At 45.0% G+C, this 22,576-nt stretch overlaps 4 protein-coding genes across 6 annotated transcripts; 2 read left to right on the forward strand and 2 right to left on the reverse strand.

Annotated features, from left to right (window-relative positions):
* Window positions 1-1,259: 1,259 nt before the first annotated feature.
* Window positions 1,260-7,457, forward strand: LOC128297895 (glucose-6-phosphate isomerase). 3 transcript variants are annotated; one of them, XM_053033610.1, is made up of 5 exons: window positions 1,260-1,331; window positions 1,583-1,782; window positions 3,143-3,965; window positions 4,059-4,304; window positions 6,563-7,457. In XM_053033610.1, exons 2-5 carry the CDS (start codon window positions 1,652-1,654, stop codon window positions 7,037-7,039), a joined length of 1,677 nt encoding a protein of 558 aa, XP_052889570.1. In that variant the 5' UTR covers window positions 1,260-1,331; window positions 1,583-1,651; the 3' UTR covers window positions 7,040-7,457. The 3 variants fall into 3 exon arrangements, with proteins under 3 accessions (XP_052889570.1, XP_052889569.1, XP_052889571.1); XM_053033611.1 differs by lacking the exon at window positions 1,260-1,331 and adding an exon at window positions 1,431-1,470; XM_053033609.1 differs by lacking the exon at window positions 1,260-1,331 and having other exon boundaries at window positions 1,338-1,782.
* Window positions 7,458-9,573: 2,116 nt separating this feature from the next.
* Window positions 9,574-13,061, forward strand: LOC128297894 (DNA polymerase delta catalytic subunit). Its single transcript, XM_053033608.1, has 2 exons — window positions 9,574-9,671; window positions 9,753-13,061. Exons 1-2 carry the CDS (start codon window positions 9,598-9,600, stop codon window positions 12,958-12,960), a joined length of 3,282 nt encoding a protein of 1,093 aa, XP_052889568.1. The 5' UTR covers window positions 9,574-9,597; the 3' UTR covers window positions 12,961-13,061.
* Window positions 13,062-13,321: 260 nt separating this feature from the next.
* LOC128297896 (ADP-ribosylation factor-like protein 1) lies at window positions 13,322-14,904 on the reverse strand. The gene is made up of 4 exons (XM_053033612.1): window positions 14,643-14,904; window positions 14,271-14,487; window positions 14,079-14,190; window positions 13,322-14,009 (listed from the first exon to the last, which is right to left on the reverse strand). The coding sequence occupies exons 1-4, from the start codon at window positions 14,644-14,646 to the stop codon at window positions 13,800-13,802; spliced, it is 543 nt and encodes a 180-aa protein (XP_052889572.1). The 5' UTR covers window positions 14,647-14,904; the 3' UTR covers window positions 13,322-13,799.
* A 374-nt stretch (window positions 14,905-15,278) lies between these two features.
* LOC128298010 (inosine-uridine preferring nucleoside hydrolase-like) lies at window positions 15,279-16,579 on the reverse strand. The gene is made up of 2 exons (XM_053033739.1): window positions 16,472-16,579; window positions 15,279-16,346 (listed from the first exon to the last, which is right to left on the reverse strand). Exon 2 carries the CDS (start codon window positions 16,281-16,283, stop codon window positions 15,342-15,344), a length of 942 nt encoding a protein of 313 aa, XP_052889699.1. The 5' UTR covers window positions 16,284-16,346; window positions 16,472-16,579; the 3' UTR covers window positions 15,279-15,341.
* Window positions 16,580-22,576: the final 5,997 nt, after the last annotated feature.

Genomic DNA, 22,576 nt, shown 5'->3' on the forward strand with positions numbered 1-22,576 from the left:
CCGGACCATAATGGGTTTTGGGGACATTTTAAGTTGCCAGAATTTTCGTTATCGCTCGACATGCCCAAAGCAGTAATAACTATCGAGTGTGCAATTTACAGACCTGATTCCGTCCATTGCTTGAGGCGCGATAGTAAACATTCTCATCTAACTGTGACCGAACATGCAAATCACACTCCTTTGGGGTTTATATTTCTCCTTAAACTTTACGTCAACAAATCACGTGCAAATCATCGAAAAAGAACCATCTTTCCACTCGAACTCGCGTGTTCACATTCACTACACACTTCATCGTGTTACATAATTTGAAGTCGAGTTCTACCATTAGGAATACTCATTTCTCGTATGTAGGAACAAGCTTCTTACTATTATTTGGAAACAATATTCAAATTATTGTACACTAACGCTATGTTCACATTTTTTTCTCTACCAATATCGTTTAGAATTCAGTTTGTGAATTACTTTAAACGCCTTGAGAAATTGATTCTAAGCTTTATTCAACTCCAATCTTGGTTAATAATCTTACTGCGGCAGTAATCTAATAATAATCTTACTGCGTCTTACAATCTTACACGTCGCATAATCTTACTGCGTCAGTACAACGAAATATAGCTAACATAACATAATTTAGAACATATAACTTTATGTACCTTTCAGAAGCTGCTGAAGTTTTCTGGTTTTTGATTTATTTTAAATAACTTGATAACTTCAAACAACCAAACCCACACAAGTATAAAATGCTATTTGCACTTAGATACAAACTGGAAAATCACATAGTTTTTGTTTGATTTATTCAAAAGAACAAACATCAAAATACCCCAAACACGTGGCTGAAGAAATTAAAAAAAAAATATTACCAAATTCGAGAGAAATTTCCCACTGTGCAACTTGCTCTTGGTGATTATGATCCTCTCTCTCTCGCTCTCTAGCGGTCTGTTTCGTGTTGCTCTACAGTAGAGTATCGTTTTGCTTTGCTCTTAATTTTAAATATTATCTAGAAACTATCGTTTATTCCATTTTAATTATCTTAATCATGATACACACAAACTCGTTCTTAACATTGGTAATTTTGCTTGAAAAAGTACTTTATTTTGGCAATTACAAAAGATAAACAATGCCCGGATAATCGGGACTCTACTGCTGAGAGGGAGAACAACAAAACCAAATGTCACTTTTTGAAGCTGGATTGAAAGCCGTACAAATACGAATCCACTCCACGCATGTTTCCCTTTGGTGTTATGAGACGGAACTCAAGCCAGCTTCAAAGTTACGAATGTTTTTCATTTGACATTGAGACGTTTACCGCTGACCAACGCGACCGTGCGAAGAAGGTAGGTGAGTTTTGCGACCACGAACGACTCCGGTATCCAATCCAGCCAAGCCGTTGCTACATTGGCTCGCTCTCTGAGGTCAGTTCGGTGTCCTTTGCGAACCCTGTGGTCAGACAAGCGGTGACCGCCGAGCCCTCCGGTAGTGCAAACAAAACTCCCTGCGAGCTTACATTCGCGTCCCAACTCCCGCTCAATTTTCGGTGCTCCATCAGGTGTAATTTCGGGTTTGTGCAATTTTGTGTACTTTTCAGTTGGTGCATTGCTGCATTTCCTGCCTTTCCTGTTCCACAACAAGTCCGTAGTGAAGTTAAAAGTGCAAAATGTCGGACCGGGTCCTGCTATCGAAAGATTCGGTCTATCAGCAGATCAAGGATTATTACAACGCCAACGGTGCGTCGATTAACATCAAGAAGCTGTTCGACGAAGATGATATCCGTTTCGATAAGTTCCAGTAAGTGTTTTAAAAGGGGCAGTGTAATTCAGTGGTTCGTTTGAGGTGCTTTTGCCATGACACATACGCATACACAACGGTAAAGGTTGCCTTCTTCACGATCATGTCGGAACACGCTTGACCTCCGCGATCTCTAACGACACGGTCAAACGCAGCCAACGAAGCAAACGCCACCAGTTGGTCGGTGAAAGGGAACAGCAATCGTTGGCAAATCACCTAGTGTACACTTTGTTACAAACTGTTGCTTATTTTTATTTTACCAAACATATTGTACGTAATTTACCGCTTATGTTACGTACTGTAGCTTATACTGCAAGATTATGGGAATGTGACGTAAGGCTGAAGGATTTTGCCTGTCCCTCCATTGCCGGCTTGCAAGGATGGTCGCAATGCATTAGTATTTTTAATTATTTTTCGCTTTTTGAAAAGATAAGGGAAGATGATGTTCCAAAAGTTAATGTGCCTGTTGTTATCTGTAATGTGTTGCTTCAGCCAAATTGTTTAAAAATTACATTCGCTTTTCATGATCATGCCATAAGCATGCAACCTCCAAAACAATTTATTTTGATACAGTTTATAGTTAGTATATTAAATTTATATCAAGATTTTAAAAAAATCATTACGAAATGTTACTGATATGTAAGCTTCATTTATGCTATATTTAGTTCATGAAAAACTACCGGATTGCATTAATTATTCCCGATATAATTTATTCTACATTACAGTTCACTTGGGTTGAGAGCCACTGACGGTCTTGCATATCAAAAGTATATGTGCAATAATTAATTCCTTTTCTAGTGAAAATATAGCTAATCATCTTAATGATTAGACTCATATGCTATAAAAAATAATTATTTTGGAATGAAATTATTTGGAGAGCAATCAATTAAGCTGTTGTTGTGCAATAATACAATATTGGAGTGTAGTTTTATAAATTCCATGTTGGGTCTTAGGGAAATTTAAAGAACTTGATAAAAAGATTATGAAAGGACATACAAGAATTTGTTGAATATGATGTCCCCATCGTTGTTAATTAAGTTAAGAAAATTGCAATACCTTTTCTCAATCAATCGATTATTATGTGGCAAACGATCGAACATTTCAGTTCAGGATTCATTATTTATGTTTTGAACTGGGCCAGCTCGGATTACCTAACTGTTGTAGCATCTGAACGAACGCGAGAATTCGTATTCGTATTTATGTTTTCATCTTTTTTCCCGATGTGTCTCTCCCATGCACGTGACATAACACTGTGGAGGGCATGTACCCCCAGGCGGGCGATACATTCACCCTCAACAAAAGTGTATCGAGATTTTAATGCATTTTGGAAATTTCTTTCGTATCATTTATCTGCTTGCAGCTTGAAGCTAACGACCCCGTCCGATGGTGACATCCTGCTCGACTACTCGAAGAACCGGGTGACGGACGATGCGTGGAATCTGTTGCTGGAGCTGGCGGAATCGCGTGATGTCGTGAAGATGCGCAACGACATGTTCGACGGAGAACGCATCAATGTGACCGAGAACCGGGCCGTGCTGCACGTGGCCCTGCGCAACCGCTCGAACAAACCGATCCTGGTCGATGGCAAGGATGTGATGCCGGAAGTGAATGCCGTGCTGGAACACATGAAGGAGTTCACCGAACAGATTCACAGCGGTGCGTGGCGCGGTTACACGAACAAGAAGATTAGCGACGTGGTCAACATCGGCATCGGTGGTTCCGATCTCGGTCCGCTGATGGTGTCGGAAGCGCTGAAACCGTACAACCAGGGCATCCGGTCGCACTTTGTCTCGAACGTGGATGGCACACACATTGCCGAAACGCTCAAGAAACTCGATCCGGAGACGACGCTGTTTATTATCGCGTCGAAAACGTTTACTACGCAGGAAACGATCACGAACGCGACTGCCGCCAAGCGTTGGTTCCTGGAACGTTGCACGGAGAAGGAGCATGTCGCAAAGCACTTCGTGGCATTGTCCACCAACAAGGAAAAGGTGGCCGCATTCGGCATCGACACCAGGAACATGTTCGAGTTCTGGGACTGGGTCGGTGGACGCTACTCGCTCTGGTCCGCCATTGGGCTTTCCATTTCGCTTGCCATCGGGTTCGACAACTTCGAGAAGCTGCTGGAAGGTGCCCACTACATGGATAATCACTTCATGACTGCACCGTTGAATGAGAATGTAATGAGTAGTGTTGACCACACATCATCTCAACTCTGTGGACTGATCAGTTTGTTTTCCTTACTCCTTTCTTTATAATGTGCGTTCCAACAGGCTCCAGTGATTTTGGCGCTGATGGGCATTTGGTACTCGAACTTTTACGGTGCCGAAACGCAGGCACTGCTGCCGTACGATCAGTATCTGCATCGGTTTGCGGCCTACTTCCAGCAGGGCGATATGGAGAGCAACGGCAAGGGTGTTACGAAGGCCGGCGAAAAGGTTGATTTTGCTACCGGTCCGATCGTGTGGGGTGAACCGGGTACCAACGGTCAGCACGCATTCTACCAGTTGATTCATCAGGTAAGGCCATAGTAACCTCTTTTAGCTCTTGTAGTATACGACAAATATGCTCGGAAAAGGTATTTTTATATCAGCAAGGAAGTTTTGCCAGAGTAAATTGTATCATTCTTGAACAATATGAACTATCTCTTCCGCAATTGATTACCAGCGGCAATACAAATAAATGATAATAAGTGCGATACGTATATAATAATGATAAGGCTTCATAAACGCTTTGCCGATGATATTTTACCATTTCGCACAAGTATAGGCACAAGTATTCAATCTAGATTGTTCTGCCATTATAGGTTTGGTCGGTTTTAATCATTAAACACTCCGCCTTTGACCGAATGATTGATGATGTGCGTCGGATAAAACAATCTGGTACACCATAGCACGCAATTTTATTTAATGAGCTAGATTTATAACCTTAATTAATTGCATTACTAGACTCATTTGTTTTGTCGTTAAAAAGTGTCCCGAGTGGAAGGATAATTTGAACTTGTTTAATGATTCAAAATCGTGCCGTATGCAAACGACTTGCTGTAACCGAAAACGAACCCAAAATTGACTCGTAATCATTAACTGCTGATTCGCTTTCGGACCGCCTGGGTTTCTCTTTTGTGTCCGCCGTGTAAATAGCAACAGATTGCCACCGGAACACGTTAGGGCAGTGGCACATCGTGAGCATATTTTTCAGCACTAATTTTCCAAGCATTTCACCTGCTTTCCCGCGTGCTGCGTAATTTATCGTTTCCTTCCTTCCGGTGACGAAGCGAAGATTGCCACAGCGTCGACAAGAGTGGTCGCGTTTGGACAAGCTTACTCAAATCTACCCGCTGCAATTAAGTGTGGTGTTGTTGGTGGGATCCGTATCATGATTCCGGATCACCCTTCTGTGAGATGTAAATTTTCACGGTCAGCAATCGGCGATTTCAATGGGTTAATCTTTCCTGAAGTATTAAACAAATTAAGTTATTATTCAAAAACTGAAACTCAAATGGAACTTGTCAATATTTCAAAAAATCAACACATTGCCCTTTTGTGTTGCTAAAATTGTGTTTGTTTTAAAAATAGAGAGAATAAGAGGTTATAATGACCGTTCATTCGTGCTCCAAGGATTATTTGCACAGACAGGGGCATCAAAGCAATCGTGTTCTAACGGCCCTATTAAGTCAAAATATGTTAATTGTATGTGTCGAAAAGAGCCATTCAATCCATTGCTATTTTTTTTATTTTTAAATTACAACAGAACGTACTGGCTAGTATGTCTGTCTTACCTGATATCTTGTGAATTTTTGTCATAAATTACTATTATTATTAATGTAAAATGGAACTGAAATTTGAATGAGGAAATAGTGAATAAGGAACCAAATTCCACAAAACCCAATTACAAAAAAATCCTTCTCTGGAGTTCTGCAAATTATGTATTAACCATTGGTACATAACTTACAGATCAGAAAATTTGATCCAAGTATTTTTCCGGGTCAAATGAAATTTATCTTGAATGTAAGTGACGGGTTTCAAAGGAAAGTAGTACATTTACTTTGTTGTTAGCGTCTCAATATGCTCAAACCGTGTGGCGCAATTGGACACGTACTGCTAAGAACCAAAACACATGCCACCTGGCAATTACACGTAGCGTCGACGCCACCGTACAAAGTAATGGAAGGGTATCGCGAGAAGTAACTCAACGAAATCCACCCCGAGAAAAGGAAATTCGGTACATTTCAACTTGAACAGCATCGATTGACCAAGCGATACGTAGGGTGACCCCGATGTTTGGCTGTAAATATGGTACCCCCGTAGCGGTACCTTCTGCTGTGGTCTGAGGATTCAATTGCTTTGTGACCTGTTAAACACAATCGCGGGGTACACTCCTTTTCGTACAAATGCGAACCACTGTTCCGAGGGGTAGAAGCATTGGTGATTTGAATAAAGTTCCTTATCATAACCGCTCCCCGGGAAGGATAGAAGAGTTCCGTTGTGACCTTTCCGTCCGCTTGATGGCTAGCAGCCGATAGTGTTTATGCTTATGGAAATTTTCTGCAAATTGATCACCACCAGCCCAAAACAACCACAAAATCCACTAACGTCCGAATCGGTCACTGGCTATAAAATCGTGTTTCGCCTCATTGCTTTCCATGGCCATTGACCGTTTCGTGGCGTTTGATGATGGATCAATGCGAAACAATTGCGTTTTTATGATACAAGGTTTTCTTACTCGTGCTAATGATTTTATACCGCTTTTTTTTTTTTGGTTTTCGTTTTCTTTCCAGGGCACACGACTCATTCCGTGTGATTTTATCGCACCTGTCCAGACGCACAACCCGGTAGAGGACGGTGCAATGCACACGATACTGCTCGCCAACTATCTGGCGCAAACGGAAGCGCTCATGATGGGCAAATCGTCGGACCAGGCACGGGCCGAGCTGGAAAAGGCAGGCATGGCCGGGGATACGCTCGAGAAGCTGCTGCCGCACAAGGTGTTCACCGGCAACCGGCCGACCAACTCGATCCTGGTGAAGAAGGTGACACCGTTCGTGCTCGGTGCGCTGATCGCAATGTACGAGCATAAGATCTTCACGCAGGGCGTCATCTGGGATGTGAACTCGTTCGATCAGTGGGGTGTCGAGCTGGGCAAACAGCTGGCGAAGGCGATCGAGGTCGATCTGGCCGATCCGAACAAAACTACCACGCACGATTCCTCCACCAATGGGTTGATAAACTTCATTAAAATCAACCAGGACAAGTAAGCTGTGCCGCCGCAGTGGGGGAAAATTATTTATTGAACCAAGCCCGATAACAATAAGCGAACAGTGAAGAAATTTAATTACTATATAACACCCTGCAAAAACACGCATAAGTGTAGGCACACCCACCAGATTAATCTTATCCCACTGGGGAAGATTTCCTAGAACACTTCTTCAAACACATACACACAAGCTATTCACGCCACTAGTTCTGGCGCCTAGAGTAGATGTGGACTGCGTTGTTTTGCCTCCTAATGCTGGAAAACAAGGTTATTTCTCGTACACATGCAATGGAAGCAAAGCTTGCAGATCTGTTCGAACGTAGCGCTCTACACCTAAACAAGCGGTGCAATATTATATGATTAGTAATAGCTTCGCTGTAATGTTATCAAATAAAAATATGTATGTTAAACCATGTTTTAAAAACAATCTCATAATTTTGCTTCATAGTTTTAAAAAAGCCGAATAGAGCATGTACATTTTTATTCCTATTCTTTTAACTAGTTTAAATGATAAGATCTTACAAAATCATCCAGTAAGAAACTCCCAATACGGAAAACAACCACACCAATCTGCATCACACTTATACATAGTACATATTTACCTAAATCAAATGTGTTTCAACCAAAGAAAATGAGCCCTTGCCCTGTACCCTCTGGCAAGGAAATTAGTGGGAAATTTATGATCCTACTCCAGCCTTTCCACGCAACGGAGCACAACGTTAAAGAGGTCTACGATTGTATGGAACTGGAACACGGGCTACACATTCAATCGTATAATTTTTGGTGTCGGCCTACGTGTGTTACATTCTTTCACCCTCTCGTCATTTTAACTAAGCATTTCGATGGCCCCGGATAACGGCCGATGGTCACTAAACTTGAGTTTGACAGTGATGGATGGATGGAGATGAAGTTTTTCGAGCCCTTTCCGAGTAAGTTGTTTCATAAGTGACTGTTTGGCGTATTGAAATTAACTACCAACTTTGGGTGTCCACACGTTGAAGGATTATCACGCTTGTGTCGATGTAAATACGAACATTGTCACCAGTTTGTCACCGAAAGAATTTTCTCCTGTTCTGCTACGCCCAAAAATACACTCACGAACCAGCAGCTTTTGTTCAATATGCGATGCAACTATTGTTGGGGACCTCAATCCACGTGGCTGTCGCAAAAGGCTGCAGATTATAAAAAGTCTATTGCTTCTACTGATCTTCTCCGTTCGGTATCCTCTAAGCTATGTGGTTGTGACGACGATGTCTACGAATGAAAAGAGAGATGCTATCTATGTTCTTCTGAAAAAATATTATTACAACACCGTACATGAACAGTTGAATTGTTATACGGAATGCTTATTAAGGTTAGCAAAGCTAAACTGCATGATAAAATACCTACAATACTACATACAAAGAAACAAACAAATACTACATACTACAAAGATGATAAGTATGTGCGTAAACCCGTGAGAGCGATCGCCAGCGCAAGTGAGATGGATCATATGGGAAGTCTCCCTCATCTCTCGCTCCAGTGCTTTCCGTCGGCTGATACGAAATCCCATACAAACCAGCTGTTTTCAGATTTCCGATACCAAGAGAGCATGTACCATCAAGAGGTGACACCTGGTATCAGCCGAGCAAGCTGCTTCCCGGTAGATGGCGCGCTACATCGTATGCAATGCAGTGTTGCACGCAGTCTTGCTCAACATTGCATACGCAGTTGCGCGCCATCTACCGGGAAGCTGGCGATCGCTCTCACAGGTTTGATAGTATGCAATTCAATAGGGATGGGCAAATTTATTCCACGCTGCAGGTGGAATATATTTACATTTTATTTTTGCATTAAATACGAATGATCCCCGAATGATTCATTACGAATATACGAATGATTACTTGTTTCGAATGTTAGTAATTGTTTCTTTTTTATATTATAATATGTGTGATATAACCCCAAATATATATAGTTTTGCATTATAGTTCTATATTCATTTAACTTTCCGATTTACAAAGATTTACAAGAATATAAATAGATAGAAAGCATTGTTTAGCTACGAAAACGGTTAATTGTATGCGTCCAAACATATGGAATATGCGGGTACGCCGGTTGCCAATTTAAATAATGTGTAAAGTGTAAATTTGGTGGAAAACTCTACGGTTAATTGAAACAAACTAAGAATTTGCGCCAAACAGTACACGCCAGAAATACGATGACATGCTTTGTTGACGCAACAATGGAAATCAACGGCTGATCGGTTTGACAGTTCGCTTGTTCGCACAATTTTGTCTAGTGGGTATGTGTTCTTTTTACCGCCAAATGTTGTGTTGTGTCATTTGGATTGTGCGCAAAGTGAAGCCGCCGTTTGGTACCGTCTTCCGGTGTTTTAAAAAGTAATATTTCTACCTATCTCAACTGTGTTTGGTGCTCCAACGACTATTTCTATTGTGTACTTGGTGAGTAAAGTCCGAGCGCTTGTGTTTTGTTTGTTGATTGTGTTTCATTTTTCAGTTTGTAACACCACAGAAGAGTGGCCGTGAATGTGGTGCACCTCCAGCACATACCGGCTGCTAGATGAACTCCAAGCGCAAACCTTTTACCAAACCCAACGAAGCTTCTGCTTCTTCTAGTGGACCGAAAAAGTTCCGGTAAGCATGAAGAATCATTCCGTGAAAGTATCGCCTAACTGACGTACAATTCCGTGTTGTAAACTGTCCTCACCACAACAGCGGAGAAGACGATGAGGAAGAGTTTGAAAGTTACTTCGAAGCGGAGTTGGCCAATCTCGATGACGATGCGGATACGGCACGGCTCGGTCTAGGACCGGAGAATGAAAACACATGCGCCAAATGGAGTCGTCCGGTACCGGAGCCGCTGGATCCCGCCAAGGATGCGCTGGTTTTTCAGCAAATCGATATCGATAACTACATCGGGCAACCGATGGCCGGTATGCCCGGTGCCCAGATTGGTCCGATTCCGATCATGCGAATGTTCGGTGTTACGATGGAGGGAAATTCGGTGTGCGCTCACGTGCACGGATTTCTGCCGTACCTGTACGTGGCGGCACCGCGCAGTTTCACCAAATCGCACTTGCCAGAATTTCGTGCCGCACTCGACAAAGCCGTCCTGCACGATATGCGGTCGAACAAGGATAATGTGCAGGAAGCGGTGCTGGATGTGGAGCTCGTCGAACGACAATCAATCATGGGCTACAACGGTGAGGATCTGTTCCAGTTCATACGCGTTACGGTGACACTGCCGAGGCTGCTAGCGGCAGTCAAACGGTTGCTGGAAAGGGAACAGATGATGCCGTCGATGGATTTTCAGGACTGTCGTGTGTACGAAAGTAACATCGATTTCGACATCCGGTTCATGGTGGACACTGGGGTGGTCGGGTGCAGCTGGATCGAATTACCCCCGGGGAAGTGGAGTTATCGACACAAAGGGGGTCGTCCGGCACCGGAAACTCGTTGCCAGATTGAGGTGGACGTTGCGTACAGTGCGTTTATCGCGCACGAACCCGAAGGTGAATGGGCAAAGGTGGCACCGTTCCGTATTCTCAGCTTCGATATTGAGTGTGCCGGTCGCAAGGGCATTTTCCCCGAACCGCAGCACGATCCAGTGATTCAAATCGCCAACATGGTCATACGACAGGGCGAACAGGAACCGTTCCTGCGGAACGTGTTTACCCTGAATTCATGTGCACCGATCGTTGGTGCACAGGTTCTTAGCTACAAAACGGAGCAGGAACTGTTGGAAAAATGGGCCTGCTTTGTGCGCGAACTTGATCCCGACATTCTGACAGGTTACAACATTAACAACTTCGATGTGCCGTACCTGTTGAACCGCGCCAGCCATCTGAAGGTGAAAGGGTTCGAGTACCTCGGGCGCGTCACCAACATTCGATCGGTCATCAAGGACACCGTCATACAGTCGAAGCAGATGGGTCGAAGGGAGAACAAGTTCGTCAACTTCGAGGGTCGTGTACCGTTCGATTTGCTGTTTGTGCTGCTGCGTGACTACAAACTCCGGTCGTACACGCTGAACGCGGTCAGTTACCATTTCTTGCAGGAACAGAAGGAGGATGTGCATCACAGCATCATTACGGATTTGCAGAATGAAAGCGAACAAACGCGCCGCCGGTTGGCGATGTACTGTCTGAAGGATGCGTATCTTCCGCTGCGGCTGCTAAACAAACTGATGTGCATCGTGAACTACATGGAGATGGCTCGTGTGACGGGTGTGCCACTCGCGTGCCTTTTGACGCGCGGCCAGCAGATTAAGGTTATGAGCCAGCTGCTTCGCAAGTCGAAAGTGGCCGGGTACTTGATTCCATCGTATCAAAGCTCTGGCTCGGAGGAACAGTACGAGGGCGCCACCGTTATAGAGCCGAAGCGTGGATACTATGCCAATCCGATTTCCACGCTGGATTTCGCCTCCCTGTATCCGAGTATTATGATGGCACACAATCTCTGCTACACAACCCTCGTGCAGCCAAACATGAAGGACAAACTGGGGCTTAGCCCGGAGCAGCTAACGCACACGCCCGCAAACAACGTGTTCGTGAAGTCGTCCGTGCGCAAGGGTATACTGCCGGAAATTCTTGAATCTCTCCTGGCGGCTCGAAAGCGTGCCAAGGCCGATCTTAAGGTCGAAACCGATCCATTCAAGCGCTCAGTATTAGACGGACGACAGCTGGCGTTAAAGATTTCGGCCAACTCCGTTTACGGTTTCACCGGTGCGCAGGTGGGAAAGCTGCCATGTCTGGAAATCTCCGGCTCGGTAACGGCTTACGGGCGAACAATGATCGAGCAGACGAAGCAGGAAGTAGAGCAGCGTTACACGGTAGAGAATGGGTACGAAAATGATGCGGTCGTAATTTACGGCGATACCGATTCGGTGATGGTTAATTTCGGTGTCAAGACACTGGAGCGTAGCATGGAGCTGGGCAAAGAGGCGGCCGATTACGTCAGTGCGAAGTTCGTCAAACCGATCAAGCTGGAGTTCGAGAAGGTGTACTACCCTTACCTGCTGATCAACAAGAAGCGCTACGCCGGGCTTTACTTTACGCGCCCCGATAAGTACGATAAGATGGATTGCAAAGGTATCGAAACGGTACGGCGAGACAATTCACCGCTTGTGGCGAACTTGATGAACAACTGCCTCCAGAAGCTATTGATTGAGCGCAATCCGGACGGTGCTATCGAGTACGCGAAGCAAACGATTTCCGATCTGCTCTGCAACCGGATCGACATCTCACAGCTGGTCATTACGAAGGAGCTCGCCAAAAGCGATTACGCGGCCAAGCAGGCGCACGTTGAGCTGGCGAACAAAATGAAGAAGCGCGATCCCGGCAACGCACCCAAGCTGGGCGATCGCGTACCGTACGTGCTGATCGCTGCTGCCAAAAACACTCCCGCCTACATGAAGGCGGAGGATCCGATCTATGTGCTCGAGAACTGTATACCGATCGATGCAAACTACTATTTGGAGAACCAGCTGTCGAAGCCGTTGCTGCGTATCTTTGAGCCAATATTGGGCGAAAAGGCGGAATCGATTCTGTTGCGTGGTGATCACACCCGTACCCGATCCGTGGTCACATCGAAGGTGGGTGCATTGGCAGCATTCACCAAAAAGCGTGATGCTTGCCTGGGATGTAAGGCACTGTTGGCGGTTGGACAGGAGGGTCGCGCACTCTGTCAGCACTGTGCACCGAATGAAGCGACACTCTTTCAGACGGAACTGGCAGCGCAACGTACGCTCGAGGACAGGTTTTGCCGCCTTTGGACGGAATGTCAACGATGCCAGGGTTCGCTGCACGAGGAGGTCATCTGCACCAGTCGCGACTGTCCCATCTTTTACATGCGCACGAAGATCAAGATGGAGCTGGAAACGCAAGAGAAGCGGGTGGCACGGTTCGGTGTGCCGGCGTGGTAAAGCCACAACAGAATCAGACGAATTTCTATAAGCAGTTAAAGGGATGTTAGCTTCGTGCGTCTAATAAAGTCTGTTGTCGTCTGTTCGCTTGAACTTAATACGTTTTGTATAATATTTGTTTTAATGGTACATCATGTTTTTTGTTTTAAATATAAAATTAATGCTTTTCAATCTAACGAACCACCTTGTTGTTGTTCCGCTTGCACCACCGCGACGTGGGAAGGAGAGTGCATATACCGTGCAAATGAAGGGTGTGTGTGTGTTGCCACGAAAATGCGGAACTGTACGCGATGTGTACACGATTGGTCTGGTGTATTGCAGGATGTTTTCATTCCTTTGGCACTGTGGCACTCAAAAAGGAATCGGTTTCGGGGAGGGGGTAGCGTATACAACCCTTAACTATTCTAACTCCGCGATGCTCCAATAGCCCGGACACAATTGGTTGCTCACCAGCTCACCATCAAACGGGTACGGTCAAGCAATCACTAAAGCAATAACGCATTTGACAAAATGTAAGCTATAAAATATGCTAAGGTTCTTGTCCCAGACCGGAACCTTCCGACCGGGCAATGTGGGGTCCGGCAATGTATGGATACGCGCCGGCTGTTCGTTCTCAGTGGAAACGAATGGTTCCGAATGGAAGGATAAAATCCCATTTTGCCGCTTTCGTACGACAAGCGATAGCGTTGTTTTGAATGTACTCTACAGAAATCTCTCCCCAATCCCACCCTGCGTTGGAGACGCTGGCCACGCCGTGAAACTACACATACTTAACGTATCGGAAGGTGACGCGGAACGAAATGAACGAACGTAACGAAAGGGACCGCTGTTTTCTGGAGCTATTTTCTCGCCTGTAACGCGTTCGACAGCCAGTCCATGGCCTGATCGAGGCCTTCTCCTTTGGTGGCGGATGTTTTGAATATTTGGAACGTTCGATTTTTCAGCGCTTCCAGCCCGAGCGCTTGATGCACCTCCGCTACGCTCATGCACCCTTCCATGTCCTGTTTGTTGGCCAACACGACCAGTATTGCCCCGGCAAGTTCGTCTTCCTATAATGTACATGCAACGAACGCTTTTTGTTGAATACGTACAGAAAACGGCAACTCTTTTATCCTTACCCTTAACATGTAAAGTAGCTCATCTTTTGATATGCCTATCCTATCCTTATCTGCGGAATCAACTACGTAGATGATAGCGTCTGTATTGCTGTAATAACAGCGCCAATATGGTCTGCAAACAAGGTGTGTGGATGGGATATTAATGTTTAACGTCGCCTTTACTTGCAATCACTCAACGCCGATTCTGCTTACCGTATGCTGGTCTGTCCTCCTAGATCCCACACTTGGAATTTAAGGTTTTTGTACGTCACCTGTTCCACGTTGAATCCTATCGTCGGTATTGTGGTCACTACCTCGCCCACCTGCAATCGGTACAGTATTGTCGTCTTGCCGGCGCCATCCAGACCGAGAATCAGTATCCGCATCTCCCGGCTGCCTAGCAGCCCCCGAAAGTAACTGAATAGTCCACCTGCGAGAAGAAAGCGCGATGAGAAAGTGTCAACAAATGGGGACAATAAAAAAACGGGGACGGCTGAGCAAAGCGACGTGCACCAATCCAGCATGCCAAGGTTTGGTTAAGGGCCACTCTTATCAGACACCGTTCCCCTTGCCAACCAGACGTACCCATGTCTGCACGTAGATTGCTGTGTTTTTGTGCACACGTACGGTGTCAACAGGGACAACCGCAACCAACCAGGGAGAGGAAGGAAAATGGGTTGATGTTTAGCGGTTCACTTTACACCACCGCCCACTAGCGTTCTACCACTTCTACGCGCAGAGACTGACACCGTCGCCGGGAAGGATTTCTCTTTCAATCGGTCGCACAAATTAAATCCCGAAAATATGCACAATACGGAATACAAAAAACCGGACGAGTCAGACACAAATTTGCTGGCGAAAAAAAATCATCCACTATTTGACATCTGCATCTTTGACGTGTCGGTTGTCAACATATTTGGGGAATGCAAGTGGATAAAAATGTTGACATTTGAGAGATGTAAAAAATATAAAAATTCCATTTTTTCAAAATATCAAAATTGGTTAACGGAAATTCACAAAACTTTTGATGCTTTTCTAATGAACTCTTTCCTGTTTTGGGATATTAGTTTATGCCTTTTTGCATTGAATGTTCACGAAAACGAGTTGATTTAAAGAAACTAAGAATTGAAATCCAATCAAGTGTGTTTTATTTCGTTCAACAAAAGTTATTGTTTCTACAGTCAGAACATTTTAAATTTAAAAACTAGTACAAAAGGCACGTCAAGCATTGTTAAAACAGTAGAATTTGGTACAATAGCTCCCACAGTAACTAGCCCATTCGCTTTATGCTACCGTTTTCAAGCACAGATCCTTGAACTGTTTTTCATTAATATCATCAATAATATTCACGTGGCCCTCTCCCTGCTGATGGTGATTCAATATCATCTGCCCACGAGTTAGCGCACCGTGAAGCTCCACATCTACCGAGTACCGTTGTGCCTTCTCCACACAGGCTGGCACTACGTACGCGGCTACTAGATATGCGTCGCATGGCATCCAATGCGTCCGTTTACTGTACAACTTTTGCTCGACTCCATTCAGTATACGCAGTACGGGATGTGTTTCATTTTTGCCGAGCACCTCCATGCGCCACTGCATGGGAATACCGTGTTTTTGGCAAGTCTCCCACGGTACGATCGTAACCGGGCAGTACTCTTTGTGCAGAACGATTTGTGCTGCTTCGGGATCGGTGTGGAAGTTAAACTCAGCCGACCACGTTACGTTGCCTACGCCATGACGATTGCCACCCATAATGTACAGATGATTAACCTCCTTCAGGAGCCCCGGCTGAAGCTTCATAGCGAGTGCCAGATTTGTAAGCGGACCGATGAAGATAAGATCGATTTGCCCTTTGTGCAGCGTAACCAAGCGTTTCAATGCATCCACTGCATGTTCCTCTTGGAATGGTGTCCGGTTGATCTCGATCCCGAACTGAATATCACCGAGCCCGTTTACGCCGTGAAAGTTACTAACGTCTTTCTTCTCTGCCGGAAGTATCAGTGGTTCCTGGGCACCCCGGAATACCGGTACATCCGTCCGACCCATTGCAGTCAGTAAGGTCAGCGTGTTTTCCACCACGTTATCCACGGTTGTGTTACCGTTCACACACGTGATTCCGATTACTTCGTAGCCGGACAGTTTTTCACCCTTCAGCAGCATCCACAGTGCCCATGCATCATCCGTACCGACATCCAGATCGATAATTACCTTCCTTGGTTGACTCATCTCAGTAGCAAGTTGCGCTTCAACCCGTGAATAGCAGGAGACTCGTGGATTTCAGTGCGGAATCTGTGCTTTGCAAGAGATGAATTAGAATTGGAGTGTCGCACCGACCGGGACAGCCACTGATAAAGGTTTGAAGAGGGTCAGATAACCCAAGACGATGGATTATACAAAGCAAATAGGGCATGTACCTCGTTATCAACTGATGTGAACTAGAACAACAAAACGAGCATCTGTGGCAAAGAAATCTTGCTGTGCTTTCAGGTTGTTTGTTTTGTTTAGCATTGCCGCCGTTCGTGCCCAAAGCATGCTTGACAACCAACGCACCAGCGCTACAATTTTGACAGCCGCAATGTGCCTAGTGAGGTGAAATTGATAGCGAATGGTGAAATTGGGTTTGCTTGCGAAAATCGTTACTAAATTCTGGGTAGTATTTTTGCTCTGGATGGTTTGGTTCTTTTCTTTGTGATTAATTTATATTTTCTAACAATTTATTGCTTTTTTGTGAAGTTCAACTACGTCAACGAACAATTGTATATCACGTTAGTCATTCGAAATATTCTTTCGACGAGCTCGTTTTCCATTGAATTACTCCAGTAATGCTCTCAGATAACTTTTCACTCTTCGTCCTAAACGTTTGTATCGCATTGATTATTGATTGTCAAAAACAACAAAGGTGTAGAATGTATATGGCCACATTCCACATTCCCAGGTCGTAAAAATGCCCATTACATCCCGCAGAAGCTCTCATAGAAGATCTCATAGAAGATGTCCTAAATATTGGAATAATTTCACAATAAAACTCGCCCCAAGGCCACTAACTGCCGAGCCAGGCGTATTATCTTTCACACTGCCTTCACAGTTTCCAACATCTTTTCGTTCGTACCACAGCTACGACTAGCGCGTGGCTGCTTTCTGACGAAAGAGATTATACTTGAACAGTTAACAACGTGACGCATGTGCCATTCGCACCGGGACGAATACTTTCTTTCGTGTTCAGAATGTGTTGGAATGTGCGCATTCCTCTTCTGTATGCCACGCAGCGATCGTATGAGTATGGTGAATAGTTTGGCGTTGTAGCGTCTAATGAATATCGCAAAAAGATTGGCTAACCATAATTCTTGCGTTTTGTGTTGTGTAAATTGTTGATCCACTATTGATTTGATTGTCGTGTTGTTATGAGCTCAATATGGTTCTTTTGGGCCATGCCGATTGCACAAAAAGAATAATTGTAAAGTGTTCTGAAGGAAGCATTCTTGATCGGTTCGCTCCAGGATTTATCTGTCTATTTATAGACATTGAAGCTCTATGACTCTCAAACTTGCTTGCCGCCTATTCCCTCTTCCACTTCGGAAGAACACCTATCGAACGTAGCGATACTATTAATATCATCAATTTTTATCGCAGCATGAGCAGTTGTCGTACCGTGCGCGTTGGTTTCCTGTGCATAATAAATGAACATATTTGCGCGAATCGGAATCGTTTGCCTCTGCCACCCTATCAGCGTCATATTTCAAAACCTCTAAACCGTTTTCCAAGGGGGGCCCGAGTACGGTGAAACAGCTCTGAAGCCGTCCGGGGCCGGACGGAACGGCCCTATTCCTCAGCAAAATGACATATTACTTTTCAGCGTTATTTTGGCATTATGATAATGTCCTTTCCCGGATCCGTCTTCTCGCTCGCCCGGTTTGGAATGTATCATTTTCAGCAACTCCTCGAACTTCCCGCCCGGCCTAGTGGCTCCACCGGGGCACGATTGACAGTTATCATTTCTGTTGCGTTTTTCCTTACGCTTCGCCCTTTTTTTAGCGTACGCACGAGAGCAAGAGGACGTCCGAAGATGAAACAGAACCAAAAAAAAAAAAAAGCTCAAAGAATACAAGCAAACTTTGCTTTGGTTCGATCACCCGTCGATCGGGCCGGTCGGTTCGATGATGCCTTTCTCCCAGGAGCAATAAAAAAGGGTTTTTGAAGCACCACAGCCAGAAACAGAATCTTCGAACGCCGCTGTACCACCGCTTCTCTTCGTCGCTGAAAATACCGGCCCCGGAAAGGTAGCCCTCCACCACCAGGGGTCACAACCATGCTGTACGCAAGCGTAAACGTCAACCAAACGATACGGCCCGTGATCGTTACTGCCACAACGTCAAACAACGTTTTGGGGAAGGTCCACCGGATTTCGTTGCAAACTGGCCCCTCAAGTATGTCTGAAAAAAAAAAGCCGGGTGTGCAATGAACTTGCGGTACTGGCCACTTGGTTCATGGTGCAAAGTGTACCGAAAATTTGGCGCGTATCCTTCACCACTCTGCGCAAGGCATTCACGCAGTACACGCAATTGCGCAGAGGGTATTGCGCGCCCGGGGAATATATGGTGCCCGCACAATGCACACACAATAGAAATGGTTTGTGTGCCTGTCCGCTTACGAGTGTGTGGCTAACGTTGCTTTCGTGTCCACATCAATTCTCACCGTTTCCGAATGTTCCGCTCTCACGTTCGATTCATTTCTCCTCGGAGGTTCTCTTTTGAGGTTGCCTTTTCCTAAGGTTTTTCATTGCCGTGCGTTGAGTTTTCGGGATGCTGAAGATGAGGAAGCTGCGGTTGACCACCGGTTTGTGGTGGTGTTTGAATGTTTTGAAGACGGTTGTTTTCATGGACGCCCTGCCGTTCTCGTACGAGAGTTCGCGGCTGAGCGTAGCTTAATGTCCCCGCGTATTGAACACCACTGCCAGTACCAATACCAAGGGGCGCCGATGGGCTTATATCGCAGGGTTGAAATGATGAGCATGACGTATGTGACCACCGATGTCCATGTCCCAGAGTTTGTCTACCGGGTTCAAGTTCATGTGTGATATCATTAGATGTAATTTGAATATTTGTACATTATGTTGTAGTAAGTACTAAACACACGAACGTAGTTCAATTCACGCTAAGAATACTCTCTAGAACAATGTATAAATTAGTAGCATAACTTAACATTTCTTATCGACATCTACACAAACATTCCAAAGTTCCCGAAACGAACGCGTCAAAAACGCGGAAGATTGCGTTCTCTTGCAGCGAGCCAAAAGGAAACAGGTAAGTGTATCCTCGCTCGTGGAATGTCTTACAAGCTGTTGGCCACTAAAGCTGCCGAGAGCGAGCAAACCGCGGGATGAGGCAAACCCGAACCACCATCGAAACGCTGGGGAAAAAAGGTTAAGCCCTCGTTACAAGCCGGCGCGACCCTCATCGAAAAGGCAGTCTTGTTGGGCATGCGAAGGCTCGGGACAAAACCATTTTCAAAAGAATCTGCGATGATAAAAAGGTAGAGGAAAAAAAAAACTACTACTGTTGAACAAAAAAGCGACCAGAGAAATGAGCATTACACCCCGGCGCATGCGAGAGCGCAGGGCCAGAGCGAGAGCGTAACGTGAGAGCGAATCGATAGGGAAAAATATGCTGAATCGGGCACGCAGCATAAACTTCACATGCATGCTGGTGCCTTGCGAGATCACATTGAGCGACCGTTCGCTCCATCCAGCCTCGGTTGGGACCGAGATCGCTTACAGTTCTTTTCGACGCGTTGCGCCAGTCGGTAGTGTCTGTCTGTTCTGTGGAAAGTGCTCCGCAACTGGGGGGAAAAATTAGGGGTTTTTTCCTGATCGAGAACGCATTGAGAATTGTGAAAGTTTGTGTCGTAAAAAAAAACATAAAACAATACAACAACAAAAAAAAACGAACCGAATAATTCAAGTGCAGTGTATTTCATGTAAGTTGTGTTTACTTGTGCTTCTTAGCTGTTAAATAATACAATACCTCAAAAGTGTTTCTATTTATTTAATTGTAAGTGTTGGTGCTTTATTCGCAAAGCACGATAAGAATCATTGTGCATCGTTAGCGCTGTGTGAGATAAACAGTCAATAAATAGCTGTAAATGCACACCATTTACATTCAACACCCATAATTCCAGCGCTTCCAAAGGTGTTTAAAAATTGCTGATTAGCACGAAAGTACTGTTTCTTCTTCGTCGATGCAGCCGCTGCCGTGAGTTGGCCGGTTCAGTGGCCGCTTCCCCCGGCGAACCTGTTGCAGATTTCGTTTTGTTGCGCTTTGCCAATTGTCAAATTGCGTTTACCTTTGGAGTTACATTCTTTGCACTCTGTTCCTTTTGTAATCAAGCTTTTTTTTTGACGTTGTTGTTGTTGCTTGGTTGGTTTAGTTTGTTTTGTGTATGCTTCTGTTTCGTTTCACGGGACACACATCATGACAGGATAATGATGTACATGTTGCGCTACCAGAAAAAAACGGGTAACGCAAGCAAAATATCTTGCAATTGATTGTGCTCAAAGATGGGTGAACAGTGACAGTGAAGGGAGAAAAAAAGGACAATAAATTGTAATGATAAAGTTGTGAAGTATGGAAAAGAAATTATGATTATTCGAAACCGTGCTCAAGTGAAGAATATACGCCTTGTAATAAAATGTTTAAAAAAGTAATAAAAAAAAGTGCAAAACAATGTGAAATGTCCAACGTTTCCAACTCTTTTACCCATGTGCCTTAAAACAATCGCTATCCGAAGCCACCAGCAGGTAGAATATAGTGCATGTGTTTGATAAACAAATTTAAAACCGTACCGACCGTACAAACAATCCCGGGTTCGTTGCCTGTGCGCCCGCACAAGTCTTTCGTTCAGCGCTTTCAGCGAGTTGCTCGAGACTTCTCGGCGTTGCACACACAGCGCACCCAAACCAAACCGCTGCATTGGAAGGAGTTCGTTACCAACGGCAACCAATGTCTGTGTGTGCGTCTTTTGTATGTACTCGGGTGTTAACTACGAAGGGCAACCTTTTTCTTACCGAAAAAAGCGACAACAACAACAGCTACAAAATGAATAATTGACAGCATTAAAGCCAGCAGAAGTACATGTTGACATTGGGTTTTCTTCTTCCGATTGTTTTGCGTTTGTTTGCGTGCTGAGCTTTTCATGCAGCCGTTCGCCCACCCAACGATCGCTCATCTGAACCGGAGTGGCCCTTTTTTTTGTTGTGTGTTACCGAAACGCTTCCTGAACCAAGCGAGCAACAGAAAAAAAAGCACACCTACAACATGCACATCCACAGGGATGGATTCTTGAGATGCAAGTCTGGCGAACGTTTGGGGATGGTGGTTGAACTCACTCACAACAGAACGTTCAAATCAATCCTAATTTCAAGTACAAACATCAATTGCACAATCGAACGGAAGTTGCTGCTGCTGGCTTCGGCACATGCTTGCGCTGTGTGGGAAAAATGTGTATGTGCCAAGCGCACAGCGAGCTTGGCTGCCCGGTAACGAGAACCTCGCAGGCGAGTTAATAGCCACTTTAACGGCAAGTGCACTCCCCTGTCTGAACGTTGACATTTAGTGACATCGTGCCCCGCTCGGTGGAATCGGGCTTAATCAGCTACCTTTAATCTGTTGTCTATTTTTACAGCGTGAACAAAACGAAAAAAAGTGGTTTTATACACGCTTACATTGGCGATCCCCTCTGGCCTGATCGCGTTGATGCGCAGTGAACATAATAGTGTAACAACAACGACAAAAAAAAAGGAATCTAGTTTCTCGTCCGTTGTGAAATATCCGTGAGACACCGTGAGTGACATCGTGTAGCATAGTTTCCAGCACACACGTGCGTACGGCGTTCAAGTTATTGTTGCCCAATCCGTGTCCACTAGTGCATTGGTAGAAGGTAAACAAAAAATAAAAACAACCCAACCTGGAATCTCAAGTGTACCGTGTGTGTGTGTGTGAGTGTGTGACCAATTTCCCCGACCTCGCGCACGGCCAATCCAGCATTAGGCGGGGGTAAAACGTTAATTGGCAACATTTATTACTCATTATTTTGTGCATATCGCGTCCGTTTCGCAGTGAGTGGTGATGGCGTGAGTGCCTTTGAACGTGAAGGCGCATAAAGGTGTTAAAACATTTTAACGTATTACGAAAACGTTTATTCGCGCGGGCTGGCTAGCAGGTAGCTGGAAAAGATCCCTTTTCTTTTTCACTCCACCCGGTGTACTCTGTTCAACCTGAACGAATCGCGCCATCCGACAGCACTGCGGCAAAACCCATTCCGTGACCTAGAAGAGGACCATTCCTGGGCGGGCAACGGCGTAAGGTAGGTTGTACTTCTTTTGCCCTCGAAGCGGTACGTGGATTTGGTGGTGTTTAGTTCGAGTAATGCGAGGTGTTTTGTGGTGGTTATAGTTTGTTCTCTTCCTTCAGTCCTGCCAACGACTGTTCGTTACCATTCCACGCCCGAACAGTGGTGGATGGGTT

This window comes from Anopheles moucheti, chromosome 2, assembly GCF_943734755.1.
Source record: "Anopheles moucheti chromosome 2, idAnoMoucSN_F20_07, whole genome shotgun sequence".
Taxonomy (NCBI): Eukaryota; Metazoa; Arthropoda; class Insecta; order Diptera; family Culicidae; genus Anopheles; species Anopheles moucheti.